Below are 21160 nucleotides of genomic sequence, written 5' to 3'. Positions count from 1 at the left end.
TCAGCAGAGCAGTCCTTTGTATGTATGAATTATTAATACATTCATATATTTTAATAGCTCTGTTATGCTTGCAGCTACAGAGATCGGAAGGATGTCTCTGAATTCAAAGGTGTATTGCAATTCTGAATATATCGGCCTCAGCAATGGCACAGGTCCACAGAAGAAAGTAATATATCAGTGCAATTTGATTATAATTCCTGAGGGGGTGAAATACCTCTGCTTATAAAATGTCAAAACACAGTGGATGAATCAAAGCAAAAAGGAGGATTTTGAAGGTGATAGATGTGAAGGAGATCCTATCAGAAAATGCTGTATCAAATGATGTGGCATGGATAGGGTTTGCTGAGCATTTACAATTAAACACATAGGAAGTTGGAAGAGTGTTTGAGAAAGCAGAATAGGAAGAGAGTCTGTCTGGCTGGAGAACAGCTGATTGGGGTTCCACCTGGAGGTAGTGGATGTAAATCTTTTTTTAGGAAACCCTTTTCCAGAAGGAGCTGAATGCAGAAGCCTTTCCCAAAACAGAACTAGACTGCCTGAGAGAGATTTGGGAGCAGGGAGCTTACCTGGCAGAGTTAACTAGAGTTGTTGATGTCCCTACTTGATCTGGGACTTTAAAAAGATAAACCAAAAGTGAGTACAATAACCCCAGTGCATTTAGATACATGTCACAAGAATAAGTTAAATCCCAGATAGCAATTGACAGTATTTTGTGAGAACCTTGTTTACAAGATCTGCCACGAAATAAAGACTGGACCTGTAAATGAAATGTTGTTGAATTACATTTAAAATAGAGTGCCCCACAGACTATAATTGTGCAGGGCATATAAGACACTGACAATATCCAAGTATCCATTTATTTCCAGAGTTTTCACAGGAGCAAATTTTATCTTGGTTTGTGAACATGTTGTGAACGTGACTCAAACATTTAGGGATAGAATTGTTGACCTGTGAAAACAACAGGTTGTATAAAAGAAAAATGGATTTTTCTACCCTGAAAGTGGAACAGGAAGGAGGTTATTTTCTCCCCCTCATTCCCAAGGAATAATGTCAATATAAATAATCGACTTATCACTAAGAATTCTGTGGACTCCTTTTCCACTTCGACTTTATAATCTCATGCCTGTGGGACCATTTAATTCATCAATATTTTGCTCTCCAAAAGAAAAGCTCCTACCCTAAATCAAGGCCTCGCTAATTATAAAAAAAAAATCTCACTAGACCTGCAGGGCGAGTTCCTTGGATTAAATACTCAACCTAAGAGCCATGCACTCAACCCAGGGTGATGGGTGACTAAATACCAGTACTTTCTGTAAAAAGATGCATGTCACCATAAGTACACTTCATATTTGGTGCATTGCTGCCACCCAAAGGCCGGCCATGCACAGTGAAAATGATATTTGGCATTTACTGCAAACAGAATTTGTTTCCAGTTAATGCCAAATATAAGTTTAAAAAATCCCCCTATTCACCACCAACCTCAACTACCATGCAAATGGCACTTGCTCTTCATAAATCAATTAAAAGAACTAAAACCAATGATGTGATGCAAAACCAATGATGTGAAGCAAAACCTGGGTAATAGCGGCATCTACTGGTGAAGAACAGTATTGGTACGCAATGGGAAATCAGATTGAGGAGCCCCAGCACAGCCCCAGCTCAAATGACATTTTTAGAGACAGTTGGGACTGAGCCAAGTCCAGCCCACTTAAAGCCAGGATCAAGTACAATGTGCAGACTATATGTGTGACTACCGAAAGGTGCGGCAAGGTAGAGGTTACTTCTCTCCACCATCGCGGTTCCCCTTTGGGAGAGCCCAGGGCAACATGTGTCCAGTGGGGAAAGGGCTTTAATCCCAGTCAAGGGAGGCTTCTATCTGGGCACCACACACCTGAAGGCTGTAGCAGCTCCATGGGGTTTTTTCATGGTGTCCCAAGACGTCCCAAGATGCCCTTCAGAACACATGCCGTCATTGGTTGCGGGCTGTAGGGGAATGTGGGATGGTGTCCAGGGGCTCCTTGTTGGAGTGCACCAGACTGTCTAAATTCCCAGCCAATACGGATATAGTCAAAGTGGTCTTTGGGGACGCCCACACGGCAAGGGACGTCTTGGAAAAATGTAATGGCCACATGCAGACAAGGAAAAGTGGTATCACAGTCAGCCCATCCCTTATCCCTGTCCTTGTGTGCCCCATAGTAGACCCCTTTAGTAACAGTCCCCTCTCAGGGGCGAACCTGACTGCCTTGGGACCGAGGCGCTACGGGAGGAGGCAAGGGGTCAGTGGTTGCGGATGATTGGCCCATAGTTCTGTTCGAGGGCACTCATCGAGGGTGCGGCCTTTTGCATGGTTTTGTTGTCCTTTTCTTGTTTAATGCAATTATGTACGTTTTTTAGGATGTAGTTTGATGGCCTTTCCGGCTGAATAAAGTTGTTTGACTGACTGACTGACTGACTTCACAACTCTAGCACACATAATTTGGAGTGCTCCACCACTTCATTTGTGAAGTTTAAGGCATACACTTTGAATTAAAAAGAAACTTTGCATTTTAGTATAGTGATGTGACTCTGCAGCACATGTACGCACTACACTGAATAAACACAAATAACATAACATAGCAGATATTTGATCTCGTTCCCTTACCTTCGAAAGCAAATCTGTAGAGCACATTGGCCATGTCGTTCACTATCACGCCAGATGGGCTACTGCTTCTGATCTCCTGGAGCTGGAGAAGTAGGTCAGACACCACCTCGTTAATGACCCCTGTGTAGCGTACGGCCTCCACGGGCTTCAGCATCCTCTTGTTCAGAACAGTGCGTAGATTGTGCCATCGCTCACCTTCTCTGAACCAAGAAGAAGAGGTCAGACCATGTTTTCAATATCTGAACAGATATAGTATATAAGGGCACCTGGATAAACCCTGACAAACCCAGGTGGGCATACATTTCATTAATAACAAAAAAATCAGGGTTAAGGATCCCACACACATTTCATATTTCACGCTTATATAGATTCAAACAGGTTTCTCAGATAGTATAAAAAAAGAGAAATGTTTTGACCTAAAAGTGTTTTCATTTACATATATTTGTCCCATGTGGAGAGAACACAGTTGCCAGAGACACTCTTATTTTGCATTTGTTGTATATCATACAGGTGAGTACAATCCAGTCAGCTTGACTGGATTTAGGTGAACAAATAACATGTTTTGTCTTCATTGATTGACACATTGTGTATTACAAATACAATGTGAACATTGAACAGAACAGAATTCAAAGAACAACAAGAACATATTTCAGTGCATGAAATCGACACTTGATTGGTGTCATCAATCAAACAGTGTCAATTTCATGCACTGAAATATGTTCTTGTTGTGCCAAATAAGAGTGTCTCTGGCAACTGTGTTCTCTCCACGTGCGACAAATATATGTAAATTAAAACACTTTTAGGTCAAAACATTTCTGGTCTTTTATACTCTCTGAGAAACCTGCTTGCATCTATATAAGAGTGAAATATGAAATGTGTGTGGGATCCTTCACCCTGATTTTTTGTTATTATTTCAATGTTTGAACTACAGCACGTTTCTTTATCAGGATCATAAACAGCAACCCAGAGTAGCCTATTCTACTAGACTCCTCCTCCACTGATGAACATCTAACTTTACCAAACCAGTCGAGCAAATAATCAAAGCACAGCGTGGTGTATTGAAGGCCTTTGGTCAGTAGGGATTAGGAACCTCTAGATAGAAACAAGGCACTATATCACAATGAGAAACCTAAGCCATGGCAATGCTACAATTATGAATCCAGCCCATCTCAGGAGAAAAGAAAACATTTTGCAAAACAATATATGGGCCAATCAATTTACAGGTCAGTAATTTACCACAGATTCAGAAAGAGCTACGAGTGATTCACATATGTATTCATGGCATTTCTATGTGTGTAAGTATTTGGTATAAGGGATGCACTGTTGTGTAAACTAGATCTAGTGTGGAGAGGATCCCTGCTCCCCCCCGGCCCCCAACACAAAACCTATGGCAGAGGCTTGTCACAAGTACTCAAAGCTACTTGCTGCCCCATTAAGGTGGGACATCAGTGAGTACAACATGGCCGTCAGGGTACACACAGAGAAACGTACTGCCCCCACACGCAAACACTTGTTCAGCACTACACCCATACTGTGGCCTAGAACAAGAAAAGAGCAACACAATCTCACCACAAGAGTTGGGACCATCTAGGGAGCAAGACCGGAACAGCATAAACAGACCAAACTCGGATAGCACATGCAGGAGTCATGTATGAAAACAAAGATGGCAAACTGGCCTTTCATAGGCTTGGCCTGGGTATCGCATTGGACCAGCACACAGACCTAAAGCACGTGTGATCATTACACTATCAAAAGAGGGCTAATCATGCTCAAACACCCATCATGATACCCAGGAATAGCCCCTTAGGAAAGGCCTCACCCCAGGGGACGGGTTACTCCCCTGTACAGCTTAGAAGAGGGAAACATGGCTGTGTGGATGTTTGGAGGAGGAGACGGATTTTGAAGATGTCTAGGGAAAGGCAAGGCTGGGGGAGAGAGCAGAGGTTGGCGCTCAAAGAAAGCGCGGAGTATGTGGTGAAAGAAGTAACTGGGGAGGAATAGGTGCTGAGCGTAAGATCAGAGGAGCGCTGTGAAATGAGAAGAGGTAGTCAGAGGAGACGCAAAGAGTTGATGGCGAGAGAATGCTTTTTGGAAGAGGGGGTGATAGAGGGAGCAGAGGAGGTGGCGAAAAGAGGAGTAGAGGGGGTGAAAGGAGGGGCAGAGGAATAAAAAAAATGATCTGAGAAGGGGTGGTGAAAAGAGTAATGTAGGAGTTGGTGGAGGGTGGAGAAATCAGTGGAGGAGGTTGCACAACAAGAATCAGAGGAGAGATCAATCGGAGAAGGAGGGGGAAAGGAGGACTGGATGAAGATGTAGATACGGTGAAAGGAGATGGTGGGAGGGATGGAAACAATAGCACCCTACATCTATGGGGTGTGTGAGAGGAGGATGTATGATCCTGTGGGGATGCCTCGAGAGGGCCGGAGGGGAGTCGGTGAAAAGCAAGTTCATCACAAGGGATCTAGCGACAGGTTCGATAGGTATATGCGTATGTCAGAGCGGAGAGGAGGAAAGCAATACTGCCCAGAAGGGCTGTAGGACCAATACCATAGACAGTCCAGCCTTCGGTTTGGTGCCAGAAGATTGCCTACTGAGCCGCAAGTGGCTGTCCCCCACCCGGCATCGCCTCTGGAACATACTACTGCAGTGGGACACATCTAGACAAGGCTCTACGACCCACTACAATAGCATCATTCTAACTCAAGCGTGGAATTGCAAGCCTCCAATGGCCATAGTCAACTGGGCTAAGAGGAACAACAAACCTACCAGTTGCTCTCTGGCGGAAGATTCCTTGCCAAGCCCCTCTAGGATTGTCCTGGGCTGCGCACACTGTCCTCTCCTCTTAAATCTCTATTTAAGTCTACTTACCATGCGCATTCAATCGTGCCATAGCCGGCCAGATAGCACATTGAGCTAAGTGCTTGCCTCTAATATCTGTGCGCTGCCTGCTGTGGCAGGTTCGAATCCCGGCACGGTCAACTCAGCCTTTCATCCTTCCAAGGTCGCTACTTTGAGTACCACTCTATGGGATAATAATGTCTTCTGTTATTTCAGCGCTCCGAGACCCATGGGTGTGTAGCGCTATATAAGGAATATATTATTATTATTAGTATACAGCCCCACATGCTACAACTAAAACGAGGACACACAGGTTGTCAAACTCAGCAGCTTTCCCTTCTTAGTGGACTTATATGGTGTTATTCCCAGCTAATACCTGGTTGAGGTTAACCACTGGACACCCCTGTACCACCTGAAACTGAAAACATGCCAGAAAGAGATAGCGATCCGCTGCAAGGTGCCCATCTCTGTGCCTCTTCTGCCTGGCAAGGGAAGTTGTGTACACAAGTCCACAGGCAAACTAGGGCAATGACTAGCCTCATCCCCTCATATCAAAGTAGGGGAGTGGGGGGGGAAATCAGTCTTCCTTTTTACCCATTGTAGTTCCAGGAATGCATTTTTCTCTTCCTGGCCTTCCTTCATCGGGTTCACGTCACAGTGACATATGGAATTTTAGTTGGGCACCTATCGACAGAGGTATAGCCTATAAAGGGGTTCTGAGTGGCATTAGAGGTAAAGTGAACCCTGTGGTTGACAGTTTCCCCATCTACAATTATATACAGTGTATGCCCCTTTGCCCCTCGACATCCCCGTCTACCCCCTTGCCCTGTCCCACGAACATGGGGTTGACAATGAAAGTGGGAAAAGAAAACACCCTGCCACCCTCCCCCCACCTTTCCCTGGAGTCACTCTCCTTCCCTCCGCACTCTGCCGGAGGACTGGGGAGACAGAGAATATGCCATAATTTCCTGCTGCAAGGTCAGTCCAGTGGAGTAAGACTGCCATAATTCACTGGAACTAGGTGACAGCAGCAAGATATTGGGGCTCATTATGTGTTGGGTGGTATTCCGGCAGTAAATCCACTGGAATACCACACAAAGAAATTACCAATAGCACCACTTGGTCCATCGGAATTACAGCCGGATTACATTTGGCGGTGACAGGGTAAATTCACATTGGACTCTATAGGGCTTTTTCACCAGAATTACCGCTGGCAGAATTACGAATTACAGATTTAGCCAATTTTCCGCGTGGACAGTGGGAGGAAATCCCCCAGGCCAGGGCCATACTCGTAGCATGGCGGTGCGGGAAAAGTAGCAGGAATTCCGTTCCCCACAATTTATTCCTGTACCACCATACTCGTAATGAGCCCCATAATAGTGTTATGAAACACCTTCATGCACCAATGGCTTCTTAAGGAAACCAATAGATGTATATGATAAGGCATTTATAACGCGCCTATACACAAGTGCTTCAAGGCGCGACGAGGCAAGGGAGGGGGAACAGAGGGAAGAACAGAGACAACGATCCTACTAGGCCAGGTGTCATTCAGATCGGGCAAGTGCCGGGGCAAGGAGAAAAGTGCAGGGTGGGAGGGGGGTGGGGACTGTGCAGTTCATGGGATAAATAGAATAAATAAAACAATAAAAGAAGCAGAGCCAGCTGGTGGCAATAAGTGCAGACATCAGGTGTCAAGTGCTGGCGGGGACTGTAGGGATACAGAAAACAGTCCAAGTGCGGGGGTTGCCAGGGAGGCCGTGCAGAAAAAAGTCCCCAAGTGCGGGGGTTGGCAGGGAGGCAGAGCAGGAGTGCAACTGGTGGGAGAGGGGACCTGGGCCCGAGACCAGAGGGTGGCCAGGTGACCAGTGCCATGTCAGCCAGGAGTTCAGCAGGGGCGAGGAGGAGAGAAAGCAGAAGCAAAGAGGAAGGAGTTGAGGTGTTTCTGCAACCGGAGATGGTTCTCCTCAAGTTTCAGGGAGGCAGAGAGGCTGTTCCAGAGTGAGGCCCCTGCCGCGGAGAGAGATCTACGTATGGGATTTATAAAGTGCAAACCTAGCTGGGAAGCAACAGAATTCTACACATGGGTAACACCCCCCGGGGCTTGCAGGCAGGCACGCCGTGGGGGTAAAAGAGGTAACTGGAATGAGCAGGTGGAGCAGGGGAGGGGGACTCTGAAGGGGGAGAAGTAGGGGGTTCAGTGGTGCTACCAGCGATTGGCGCCACGTTCAAAGCCAGACACAACCGTACCTGGCACCGCGATGCAGTGTGTGGTGAACTGCAGACTGGAATGGGCCGTGTGCTGCAGCTGCACACCCGTGCCTGGCACCGCGATGCAGTGTGTGGTGAACTGCAGACTGGAATGGGCCGTGTGCTGCAGCTGCACATTCGTGTGACAGTTTTTATAAAGATATAACTTCACTTCTACTCGAGAAAGATGCTAAATCATCTGTATGGCACCTTCTGCTTCTTTGTTTTCCTTGATCGTGCTGCTGTAAAAGTCTGTGCTCGCCAGTGCAGAGTCATCACCGAGGACAGCCCAACATGTGTAAGGGGTGCCATTCCACCACTCGGTTGCAGCTTCTGGTGTGCATTGCTCTGCACGTCTCACATAGCTCTGTGGTTTGAGTCCCTACTGCAGAGAGTTCTATCCGTTCTTCCCATTATAAGTTTTGACCCTCTTGGTGATCGCTTCGATTTTTGATCACGTTTTGCAGGGCTCACTACAGCTTTTCAAACGTTTGTAGGTGATGAAATTAAATACCACCAAAGAATGTTACTTTTGTAACGAGGAGCTACTCCATTTGCACCCATTGCTACAGTTGGCCCATCGCATGCACAGCAGGTGCATCAACGTTTCCAAATACACGTCCGTGTGAAAGCCAAGGTGGTGCCACAGTTTCCCAAGATGCACTTGGCTGAATGCCCAATCTACCCAAACATCTATTTGCAGTATCACTTCTTCCCAAACTTAAGGGAGGGAGACATTAAGTGCGGAGCAGAGTTGCAGAGCATGGAAGACCCGCGCCACATGCAGGCTAGGGTGCCACGTGGGGGTAGGCATCAAGTTGGGGGAGCAAAATGGGTCTTCATCTGCAGCAGCAAACCCACATTCTCCAGGCCTGCATCACACACACAACACGAGCTACTACTGTCAGGCAGGACACACATGGACAAAATGCCTCGCAGGCACCCTGCTGCTGCACGGTGGTTCTGGCAGCTTATACTCAAAGGTCTTCCATCGGGTAAGGCCTTTGCCTTTGCCTTTGCGCTGGCATGGTTTAGAGTACCAAGAGCTGAGCATGGACGCAGCACTCGGGTGGCATGCTCGCACACGCCCACCCACTCACCCAGGCAGCAGCCTGCAACAGCAGCAGTGCTACCAGGCCGCACCAGGAGCAGGTGTAAAGTATTCCATTGCAAATTAACTTCACAGAACATTCATTTAACAACAAGAAAAAATGAAAATGCATGCCTATAAACTTCAACCTAATTATTTGCTTTCTTTAAATTGTTTTTGAAGACGAGGTGCACATATTTTGTAGGTTATGCCAAAAAATGTGTGGTTTTTAAGTTTGAGTCTGGCCAGAGCCACAACGTGCAAAAATGCTGCACTTAGAAGTGGCACAGAATTCCAACATAACTAGAGTTTATTGTTATTCCAAAACGTACCTAAAGAGGGCAGTACAGGACTGTTTTGTGTACCCTGCGTTCCATTAACGGTGTTTTCATCTTTAAACTGCACAGGCGTGCAATGTCATTGAGCTAATCGTGCTTCAGCCCCCCTGCCCCGCCCCCCACACCCACCCCCCAAATGTGAGCTGAAGCCCGATTTTCTCTTACTCAGAGAGAGGAAAGAAGCCTTTCCTAAAACTGGGGCTTTAAAGTTTGACTGTTTGTGCAGAACAATGTTTTTGCAACTTTAAAGCTCTCCGTTTCAAGAAAGGCTTCCATCGCCTCTCTGCCTAACCAAAATCAAATGCACACATTAGACCCCTCCCCACGGATGTGAGTGTGCGAACATTATATGTTCTTTCACATCGGAGGGGAAGGGGCTGATGTGCACACTTGCTTTTTGCTGGGCTGAGACGTGAGGAAAGCCTTTCAGAAACTAGCCGTGCATATTAGCTCATTGTGTATGTATGCATGTGTGCGTGCAAGGGGTGTGTATGGACTGTATGTGTGAATGAGTGTATGATGTATGCGGGCTGGGCGTACATGTAAATGAGCGAGTGTATGGTAAATGGGATGTTTAAATGAGCGAGTGAATGTGTAATTGTGTGTGCGCCTATGTGTAATGCTGGGCTGCTCCCATTTCATACTTGGGCCACGAAAAGAGGGAGCAGAGCCTCCAAGTGTGCAGTGTCATTTTTCTAAAGTGCCCCCTCCCATCAACAGTTAGGCCCCCCCCCTGAAATGTAGGTTTTGTTGCACCCCTGACCACCAGACACTCTTGAACTTAAAGCCATTACAGCTTTTACTAACAGAAGACACCATGTCAAAAAGATGTCTACTCTTGTAAAGTAGAGTCCCCGGAAGTGGGTGCACGGTCCAGCTGTGTGCAAGCCTTTAACTTGGTGTTCACTCCATATAACTCTGGGTGGGACCCTCTGGCTAGTTCTGTGGGGCTTCATTAGAACATGGAAGTTATTAGTAACCCCCTCGCAGTCAATCGGAATATTCAGAGTTCAGTCAATAACTACTGATATTGACTTCATTAAAGACATTCTGACCTCAGAAGCAGCCAGAGAAACAGAAAGCATTTCATCTGCATTCAAGAAACAGCAATGCAATTTCTCATGTCTTCCAGCAAGGCACTCTAACAATAATTCAACACATCAAGGTGAACATTAAATCATGGGACAGTGCTTGTACTTTTGTAAAGAAAAAACCGTTCTGTTTAACATTGCCTAAAGCAAACTCATGATAAAACTGTTCGAATTCAACCAAGTTTATAATTAAAATGCTTACCTTATAAAAAAAAAAACAACCGAGTTCCCCTGAACTGCTGAGCTTCAATCAAGTCTATGCAAAAAGGACGAGCATACTCGCCCTTAGCACTTAAGGGGTTAAATGTTACAAAATGAACCTCATTTAATTTCCTAAAATTTTTTGTGTACTTTAGCCATTAGTCAGGTAACGTTTTTTACTTCACCGCCGCAACTCCAACATTTGTATTGCTAGTAGCACTATGTGCTTATGGCAGGGTTCGAAATTGAGGGGAGCTTGGAGCCATTCGCCTCCTGCTTCTAGCGTACTAGAGCCTGGTCAGCTTGAAACCAACAGCTTCCAGGAGCTACTTTTGGCTCCTAGGACCCACTGGTGCTTTCCAAACATGTACATGTGACATTAACTTTGAGTATTTGAGAATTTTAATGAAGAAGAATTACAACACATCTAATACACATTTAAACACAATGGTTCATGCAAAATGGACACAAAGTTAAAGGAGCATCTCCGGTAGCTCATGGTTCGCCTGCGGAATCTCCTGCCTACAGGGTGATGCCCAACACCCAGGACCTGGTTTTAGCTCCTGCTTATCGAATCTCAATTTAGAACTCTTATGGCCTAATAGACCTGGAGGGGTCATTAGCACTGGAGATAATGACCCCGCTCTTGGTCTACAAGGTGAGGGTGATGTCATGTTCATACTTGTTAGAGTATTTCATTAAATGAAAAACGAAAATATATGACAGCCAGCAATATCCGTATGAAAGCCTAGCAATAATGTTCTTATTACACACTAGCTGTGACATCACAACTGACCTGTAATGTTGGGAGGCAGGGGCAGTCGTCCCAGGTCCCCAAGAAGTTTTGAATGCTGCAAAGGCCCAAGACTGTGTTGTAGATGCTTGGGCCAGGCTCACACAGATCCACAAACCTCTCACTGTCTCATATCGTTAGGACATGTAACCTAGAAAAAATGTGCAAGGCCATGAGGGGGCCGAGAGCGCCCGGTGAACAGATATCCCACGAGAAGAAGGGCACGAGCCTCTGACCCAGTCCAACCTAAATCCTAAAATATAATGACCAGATGCCCTAGTCCCAAGACCCTAACATTCCAGAGTTCCAGCCAGCCCCAGACTCCATACCATAAAACTGTTTGGACACCCATTTGGTATAAAGATCACAGTAGAATACTCAAAGCCACTGTGATTGGTGCTGCGAGGTGCCAGGGAGGGAAAGTAACACATTTAAAGCCCAGGTTGGGAGTACCTGGAAAGGCACAAACACGTCTGGGATAGAGTTGGGGTTTGCTAAGAAAAAATGACCTCAAATGTAGCCTCTGTGCCCATGTCTGCAGTACCAAGTGCACATTAGACCGCTCATAGGGCATGCTATGAGTTGCACACTTAATTGCTAATTATCAAGCCCGGGCACCTGATGATGCATTAAGAAGAGCCCCACATGGAAGGAGATGGACAGGAGAATCTGCGACCAATGACCTGTTATCTTATATGGAGCAGGTGGCCTTTTTATAGGGTCACACCAACCAACTATGTGGATTTGTACCCTATGTGGTGTACGTCGGTGGTGACGCTTTTCGCCCTTATAAGCTGCCGTCCATGTTGGTTTTCTTAGTGCGCTCCGTGGCAGCAGAGTTCTTTGGTATCGCTAAAAAGCGAGAACGTGGGTCAAATACCCTGTTCTATGGAACTTCTTCCACTCAGGAGGGTCTAGAACCACATTTTAGCTCACTGCACCCTTCACAGAGGAGAAATATCCATTTGTTTGTTCTCGGTAGAGGGGCTCACAGACCTTTTTGTGCATTTTTAAGAACTTTGGGTGTCAGCCTAAGCTACCCAGGGTAATCTAGATGTGGACCTCTTGCTCACTGTGTTTAGAGAGGCGCAGCTTCACCTCACTGATGAGGCCCGACTATGCCGAAACATGTGTCTGGGTTGCTCTTGGTACTGTTGTTCAGAGGAGAATTGCCTAGCATTTCGGTGCTGGACTGCCCTTGTGGGTGGGACAAAGACTGATATGCAAATGGATATTTCTCCTCTGTGAAAAGTACAGTGAACTAAAATGTGGTTCCCAGACCTTTTTGTGCTTCTTTGCTATTGCGTCCTTGACTTTATTATGAGAGTAATAACTTGTTCTCCTTGCAAGAGGTGTGTTGGACCTTTTTTCCCTAGTGGGTTGAATTTTCTCTGGTGTGAGTGTTGAGGGGCTTCTCTACACTTTTGGTAACCCAGACGTGATACCAGATGTTTCTGCACAAGACCATATCTGGAGCGGCATTTCCACCGGAAGAGACTAGTCTCAAGCGCGCAACCCACAGTGGTGTACAGAAACGGTGTTCAAAGAATTCCTGTCTGCTCTCTGGAGCGGGGCGTGGCTCCTAGGAATGCGCAGGCCTTTACTGGAGACCCTGTGATGGAGGAGGCCGGGTGAACACGTAGGTGTAACACACCTCTTGCAGGTAAACAATAAGAAATGGACAAGTAGATCGAGGATGACAAAGTATTCTTCAACTAAATCTTCATACAGATTATTTAATTTTAAAATTAAAAGACATCAATGTGCATATATATCTATGTTGACAATCTCGCAATCAGTTACCCCACCGCTCATATACATTCGTACATTGAATCACAGCTCTCTCTCTTTTCCAAGTCAAAACCTGTTATTGATACACACATACCTCTCTCAAAGAAAACGTCTAACACAAAGTTCTAACACCTTTTCTTTGATACAAGTGTGACTAACTCTAGCCGACCTTCATCAGGACAGAAGCTCAGTGCGAAATGTGCCTTGCTTCAACAATGGCTGGGGTGAGAGACATCATCTCCATTATGAAACCCGTGGAGTAAGTACAACCAAACTGGGCGTAGTCCCATGCAGACTCAACCACCAATTGACAGATATTCAAACTGCAAGCTACTACGTCTACCAACAGCTTGTGTGAGCTGGAATTGCCTTCGTGAAATAGTCCCAGTATCCAATAAATGTGCTGATGTCTCGACTCATAGGGACCGACACGTCATCCTCCTCATCAGCTACCTTTTTCGGGTTTTGATGTATCCAGAGTGATGTCAGGTGATTCTCCACGGACCTCACTGTCCGTAAGGGTCATGCCACGTTCAAAATCTGTTGGGTGCGTGGTACCACCGAGACTGAAATCTGCAGTAGTGTGCGTCCTTGTTTGGTAAAATCTGCAGGCGAAGGCAATTCCAGCTCACACAAGCTGTTGGTAGACGTAGTAGCTAGCAGTTTGAATATCTGTCGATTGGTTGAGTCTGCATTGGACTACTCCAAGTTTGGTTGAAATTATAGGTGCTTTAAACAAGATTGCTAGGGAGGAAAGGTTATGTCAGTTTTGTGAAGCTTATAGAATGTGAAGAATTATTTTTAATACGGAAGAGATGGCTGAACAAATGTGTATATCACGAGACAAGTCTACGGACTCATCAATTCTGGAATAGAATTCTTAGGGATCAGCAGAGCTCGTCGTTGATATCAGTTTTAGCGTTGTGAAATAAATTCTTGTATGAGTCTGTTTTTTACATTTTGTAAGATGTCATTTGTATTTTGGTTGATTATTTGTACTGTATGTTGGAGAAATTGCAATTTTCTTTTTTAAACCAAACCACAATAAAACAGTACCAAGAAAATATATGCTGCAAGAAAGTAACCATGAGATGAAAACAAAGGCATGTTTAAGAAAGGAATTTTTCAAAACTTGAACTAGAAGCCATAACTATGAAAGGATTGGGGGCACAATAGTACAGGTATAATTCTCATAGGTTACCTGCATTGGAAACCGAGCAATTATGCAGCCTACCTTACCCTGAGCTGTGGCTACAATTTTATCCAGGGAAAAAACACCATAAACTCTATATCATCAATGGACCCCATATGCTTCAATATTACAACATTTTAATTTTAGAATGAGTATTGTGACAAATGAAATGGGCACCACGAACCAGTGTTTATTATGTACTTATTGATGCAAGTAAACAACCCTTTTATCATAAACCTAGTTGTGAAATATAAAGATCTCTGGTCATTCTTCTGGTCCCATAATGCTATTTGATTTAATGCAAAGCAGGTTGGAACCTTCACTGGTGCTAATTTTCCCCTCCCTTTCTGCACCAGACTGTCCATCTTGGAATGATAACCCTAACAGAAAGTAATGTATATGGTTATTCAAGGTTTGATAATGTGCTTTGCTCATTACGATAACTGTAATGTTCTTGGTAGGACCATAACACATGCTAGAAGCGACCAATAAACAAACGTCCAATTATAAAAGGAGTAGGTTTACAATTTAGTACAATTCATTTCCTTTTATTAAATAATACATGCTTTTGGAAAAAAATCTGTTCTCCTCCGCCCCCTTGTGAGGAATTTGACCACACAGTGGGTGTGCACTTGTCTGGGCTTTTTTGAAATTTTAAATGAAATTGAATGATGGTAGATCAACTTCCAGAAAATATGTGGGGCTAATCTCCACGTATTTTCCTATGCTAACTGTACGACATACACATAGACCCATGTACTAATGGTTGGACACATACAGGCGCCGTCCGTCATATTTAGTTAGAATATGACAGCTAGTAGAACATCAAGGCATCCCAGAAGGGGAAGGCAAAACCTTCCTCCTGCCATGGCCAGCCTAATTAACCAACAAAGCCTCCATGGTACGCCCTTTGCCTTTGTTAGCTGCTGGTAGCAGCCTCGCATACTAATCAGCCTACACCAATCACTGTGGCCCATTTGGCTTTAAAAGAGGGCAGAGCCCTTCTTTTGAGCAGATAATCTGAAGACTTTGCAAGAGTAACAAGAAGAACTCATTTGGACACTGGCTGAAGGTACAGTCTGCCTTGCAGCTTCCGCCACTGAAGGAAGGCCAGGATTTCCAAGAGGGAAGAAAGATCCCTACCCTAAACATCTCCCAGTGAACAGAGGGAGATACTGAATCCAGAGGACCCTCCAAGCAGCTCCAGAACCGGTACCCAGCCAGCACACAGCATGCCTCGCTAGGCTCTGCAGCAAGCTTCCTAGTTGGCAAGTGCCAGAGAGTCTCTGAACAAAGGACAAGGTTGTTGCCTGCAAACAATCTCCTCAGCTTTGGGCTGTCCGCCTTAAAGGATGACAAGAGCCCTGCAAAGAGGCTAGGAGGATTACCACTACAAGCATCAACCAGTGTCCATCTTTTAAGGACATTTTCAAGACAGTCGAGCCATCGAACCGTGACCGGCTGCACCACGGACTGTTGTCACTCTACAGTCAATAAAGCCGCCCAAGAGGCCTCGACCAGTACTTCAGACCCTGCAAACCAACACAGACAACGATTCCTGAGCCGTCGTGCAGGCCAGCCTGCAGCCGTCCGTCCAGCCCCGCTCACCGAACTGCCTGCTGCCTGATACCCGCAGCTGTCTCCCGTCTTGAAGTCTGTTGCAGGAGCTGCAAAGCACCTTGAAACCGGTTCGACCCTGTTGAGTACCAAGATCATCTCAAGCACAAGGTACATTGTGGTTCTGTACCCCTGGTCCTTCTCCGAAGGCCCCTAGTGACATTTTATGACCCATTGCTCCCTTTGTGTTGAAACCAAGTATCCTTGAACTAACCGACTACCCTCCTGTCAGTATCCAGAGTGCATTCCTATTCCTTCTTTGAAACGGTCTGTCCTCTGCATACCTTTACAGGGTGGGTTTTATTTCATTATGTGATAGAACTGTCTGTTGTGATAATGATAAAGTAGACATTTTTATACAACCTCGACTGGACAGTCCCTTTTATCATTGGGTAATAATTGTATGTTCGCTTTTTTGCAACTAACCGCCGATCCACGACCATTCAGAGATAAGCCTGCCGTTCTGTCCACGTTACCAAAATTGGACAAGGTGGTTTATAATTTGCTTGTATTTTCAATCTGTTAAGATCCGTTCTTGTGTAGTAGGGGTGTGGGGCTGATTGATGGTTTAGAAACCGACATTCATCCCTGGACCACTGGTGCCCCGGAAGTTGATTCGCCACTCCCCAACCCCCAAAAATATATATTTTTTCTTTGGTTGTGCAGTTGTCAGCAATGGCTGGCTCTAGCAAATGGGAGAGAGAGCAGGCTCTAGATCGGTGTGTGATACGCCGGGTAAAGCTAGTATTAGAAAGTATTTTTCCACTGAGAGGGCACTGAGATTATGGCACAGGGACCCGTTACGAGATATAATACCACCAAACTCATCTAGGAGTAATAGCGCCAAAAGTTACCATTGCTTTGTGCAGCAACAATGCTTTACGGGAAGGGTCCGTATGACTGGGTCAAATGGACACAGCAGTTATTCGACATGTTATATAGTTCCACTGGACTGAATTGGGGAAATCTGGCATTACTGCATACATTTATATCGCATGGTTAATACTTTCTCAGTACCGCATATGTGTGGCGGTAATTACTGACATACAAATTGCAGGTTTTGGTAGCGTATTTTCAAATACCGCCTGTTTTAACAGCACTGCCAAACCCGTAATGAGGCACAGAAACTCAAGAAGACGTAGATGCAAAAAATAGAAAACTATAAAGAGGCTGCCAAATATAGATCTCCCGAATAAGGGCAAAGCTAGAGACCATGAAAGGGATGTGTGTTTGGAGGGGGCATAATACCGGTGGCACAGGATGGCCTCGTCTGCTGGCACGCGGTATTTGTCTTTCTAAGATCAGGACAGGCGTTTGTTCATTCTGCCCAGGGCCACATGATGGACTGAGACCAGGAGACATGGGTTTACTCTGTGAAGGCCTGCCTGGTGGGAGCAAATACAAGGTTTCTCATTCTTACTCAGTCAGGGGCCCGTACGCGAGCTCTCGCAAGTCGCGGTGCTCCTTCCAGAGCGCCATGTCACTCCTCATGGGGTACTTCCCCTCCTGCCTCAGCACCATCTCCAGAAGCTCCGGGGAGGCGACGTTCATGTTCTTGTAGTGTCCGAAGGTGGATTTCCACATGGGCCCGTACATCTTCTTGTAAATCAGCTGCAAGACAGAAGTGGGAAACAGCAGGCGGTCAGTGAAAGGGATCACATAAACACAGGTGGTACAAGAGAGAAATAGCAGGCAGTTAGTGAAAGGGATCAGACAGATATAAGTGGTACAAGAGAAACAGCAGGTGGTCAGTGAACACCAGGTGGTCAGTGAAAGGGGGCACAAACAACAGTGGTACACGAGAGAACAGCAGGCGGTCAGTGAAAGGGGTCACAGACACAAGTGGTACAAGAGAGAAACAGCAGGTGGTTAGTGAGTGAAAGGGATCAGATAGATACAAGTTGTCCAAGGTTAAACAACAGGTGGTCAGTGAAAGGGGTCACAAATACAAGTGGCAAGAGAGAAACAGCAGGCGGTCAGTGAAAGCAATCAGACAGATGCAAGTGCTACAAGGGCAAACAGCAGGTGGCCAGTGAAAGGAGTCACATAAAAACAGGTGGTACAAGAGAGAAACAGCAGGCGGTCAGTGGTCAAGAGAGAAACAGCAGGTGGTCAGTGAAGGGGGTCACAAACCCAAGTTGTATAAGAGAGAAACAGCAGGCAGACAGTGAAAGGGATCAGGCAGATACAAGTGCTACAAGGGTAAACAGCAAGTGGTCAGTGAAAGGGTCACAAACACAAGTGGTACAAGAGAGAAACAGCAGGCGGTCAGTGAAAGGGATGAGATAGATACAAGTGCTGCAAGGGCAAACAGCAGGCAGTTAGTGGAAGGGGTCACAAACCGAAGTGCTACAAGGGAAAACAGCAGGTGATCAGTGAAAAGGTTCACAAACGCAAGTGGTACAAGAGAGACACAGCAGGCAGTCAGTAAAAGGGGCACATAAACAAAGGTGGTACAAGAGAGAAACAGCAGGCGTCAAGTGAAAGGGATCAGATAGATACAAATGCTACAAGGGCAAACAGCAGGTGGCCAGTGAAAGGAGTCACAAACACAGGTGGTACAAGAGAGAAGCAGCAGGCGGTCAGTAAAAGGGGCACAAACACAAGTGATACAAGAGAGAAACTGCAGGCGGTCAGTGAAAGGGATCAGACAGTTACAAGGGCTACAAGGGTAAACAGCAGGCCGTCAGTGAAAGCGATCAGACAGATACAAGTGCTGCAAGGGCAAACAGCAGGTGGTCAATTAAAGGGGTCACAAACAAAAGTGGTACAAGAGAAACAGCAGACAATCCATGAAAGGGGGCACAAACAACGGTGGTACAAGAGAAAAACAGCAGGTGGTCAGTGAAAGGGATCAGACAGATACAAGTGCTGCAAGGGTAAACAGCAGGCGGTCAGTTAAAGGGGGCACAAACAGGGGTACACGAGAGAACAGCAGCTGGTCAGTGAAAGGGGCCACAGACACAAGTGGTACAAGAGAGAAACTGCAGGTGGTTAGTGAAAGGGATCATAAACACAGGTGGTACAAGAGAAAAACAGCAGGTGGTCAGTGAAAGGGATCAGACAGCTACAAGTGCTGCAAGGGTAAATAACAGGCGGTCAGTGAAAGAAAGGTATCAGACAGATACAAGTGCTGCAAGGGTAAACAGCAGGCGGTCAGTGAAAGGGGGCACAAACAGGGGTACATGAGAGAACAGCAGGTGGTCAGTGAAAGGGGCCACAGACACAAGTGGTACAAGAGAGAAACTGCAGGTGGTTAGTGAAAGGGATCAGATAGATACAAGTGCTACAATGGCAGACAGCAGGTGGTCAGTGAAAGGGGGTCCCATAAATACAAGTGGCAAGAGAGAAACAGATGGTGGTCAGTGAAAGCAATCAGACAGATGCAAGTGCTTCAAGGGCAAACCGCAGGCAGTTAGTGGAAGAGACACAAACAGAAGTGCTACAAGGGCAAACAGCAGGTGGTCCGTGAAAGGTGCACATAAACAAATGTTGTACAAGAGAGAAACAGCAGGCGGTCAGTGAAAGAGATCAGGTAGTAAACAGGTGGTCAGTGAAAGGGGGCACAAACAGGGGTACAAGAGAGAAACTGCAGGTGGTTAGTGAAAGGGATCAGACAGATGCAAGTGCTACAAGGGCAAACAGCAGGTGGTCAGTGAATGGAATCACATAAAACAGGTTGTTCAAGAGAGAAACAGCAGGTGGTCAGTGAAAGGGGTCACAAACCCAAGTTGTATTAGAGAGAAACAGCAGGCAGACAGTGAAAGGGATCAGCCAGATAGATACAAGTGCTGCAAGCGCAAACAGCAGGTGATCAGTGAAAGGGTCACATAAACACAAGTGGTACAAGAGAGAAATAGCAGGCACTCAGTGAAAGGAGGCACAAACAAAAGTGGTACAAGAGAAACAGCAAGCGGTCCGTGAAAGGGAGCACAAACAACAGTGGTACAAGAGAGAAACAGCAGGTGGTCAGTGAAAGGGATCAGACAGATTCAAGTGCTACAAGGGAAAACAGCAGGTGATCTGTGAAATGGGGGTCACATAAATACGAGTGGCAAGAGAGAAACAGATGGTGGTCAGTGAAAGGAATCAGACAGATTCAAGTGCTACAAGGGCAAACAGCAGGTGGCCAGTGAAAGGAGACACATAAACACAGGTGGTACAAGAGAAAAACAGCAGTCGGTCAGTAAAAGGGGGCACAAACACAAGTGATACAAGCGAGAAACTGCAGGCAGTACGGGCGTCGACACAGGGCGTGCCAGTAATACTATCCCTAGTGTGACGTCCACTGTACCCATGATCCCTCACGCGTCTAGGACCCTCAGATTGTATTTTTTCTGACATGAGGTAGCATGAGGAGTAGCGTGAGTACAGATAATCCAAGCAGATAGATAGAAAGATAAGACTACAAGCATCCATGCGCCTTCTCTCAGAGGGGAGGAAGGGTGGGTCACATGTGAATCTAAGCAGATACAAGCATCAGAAATACGATAACGGTGAGTAATGTATCCCTTTTGAGGCTTGTGGAATCTGCTTAGATCACATGCTGTGCATAGATTAGCGAGCAGTGTTAGAAGAAGGAGGTGGAATGGGAGAAGGGTCATGAGCAAATAAATGTCTTAGACCGCTTGTCCCACTTGAGTATCTGTCTTGGAATGGATGTCAATGCAGTAACGCTGAGTAAAAGTGTGAATAGAGCTCCAAGTAGCTGCTTTGCAAATGGTGTCAAGGGGTACATTTGCAATGAAAGCCAGAGTGGCCCCAATGCCTCTTGTAGAGTGGGCTCTTGGCGTGAAAGGCAGAGTTTTTTCAGAAAGGGAGTAACACAGCTGAATACAGTTAACAATCCACTCAGAGATGGCACCTTTAGAGACCGATCTCCCTCTCTACCTGTAGCTACGGAGACAAACAGCTGGTCTGTTTACCTTAGCGGTCTGGTCTTGTTTACATAGTAGAGGACCGCCCTACGTACATCTAGGGTGTGTAGTTTCACCTCAGCCGAGCTTTGTGGGTCTTGGAAGAAATCCGGAAGCTCGATGGACTGGTTCACGTGGAATTTAGAAATAAACTTAGGTGAGAACCTAGGGTGTGTACGTAAAACCAGTTTATCTTTATGAACTGTAAAGAATGGATCCTGCACTGACAGAGCCTGAATTTCACGGACCCTTCTTATAGATGTAATTGCTACTAAGAAGGCCGTCTTATAAGTCAGGTGTTTGAGACTGCTTTTATGCATGGGCTCGAATGGGGGGCCCCATGAGTTTAGATAGCACCACGTTAAGGTCCCATCCTGGTGTTGGGTTTGAAATAGGAGGGTGAAG

At 46.0% G+C, this 21160-nt stretch overlaps 1 protein-coding gene across 1 annotated transcript in view; it reads right to left on the bottom strand.

Annotated features, from left to right (window-relative positions):
- CYP27A1 (cytochrome P450 family 27 subfamily A member 1) overlaps positions 1 to 21160 on the bottom strand; it is a 189137-nt gene that overhangs the window by 50244 nt on the left and 117733 nt on the right. Inside the window, exons 2-3 of the mRNA XM_069616854.1 lie at positions 17260 to 17450; positions 2642 to 2841 (exon numbers count right to left, since the gene is read on the bottom strand). Coding sequence (XP_069472955.1) covers positions 2642 to 2841; positions 17260 to 17450 — 391 coding nt within the window. The remainder of the gene's footprint in view (positions 1 to 2641; positions 2842 to 17259; positions 17451 to 21160) is intronic.

Source organism: Ambystoma mexicanum, chromosome 9 (assembly GCF_040938575.1).
Source record: "Ambystoma mexicanum isolate Mex_15411 chromosome 9, UKY_AmexF1_1, whole genome shotgun sequence".
Lineage (NCBI taxonomy): Eukaryota > Metazoa > Chordata > Amphibia > Caudata > Ambystomatidae > Ambystoma > Ambystoma mexicanum.
This window is presented reverse-complemented; position numbering and strand designations above follow the sequence as displayed.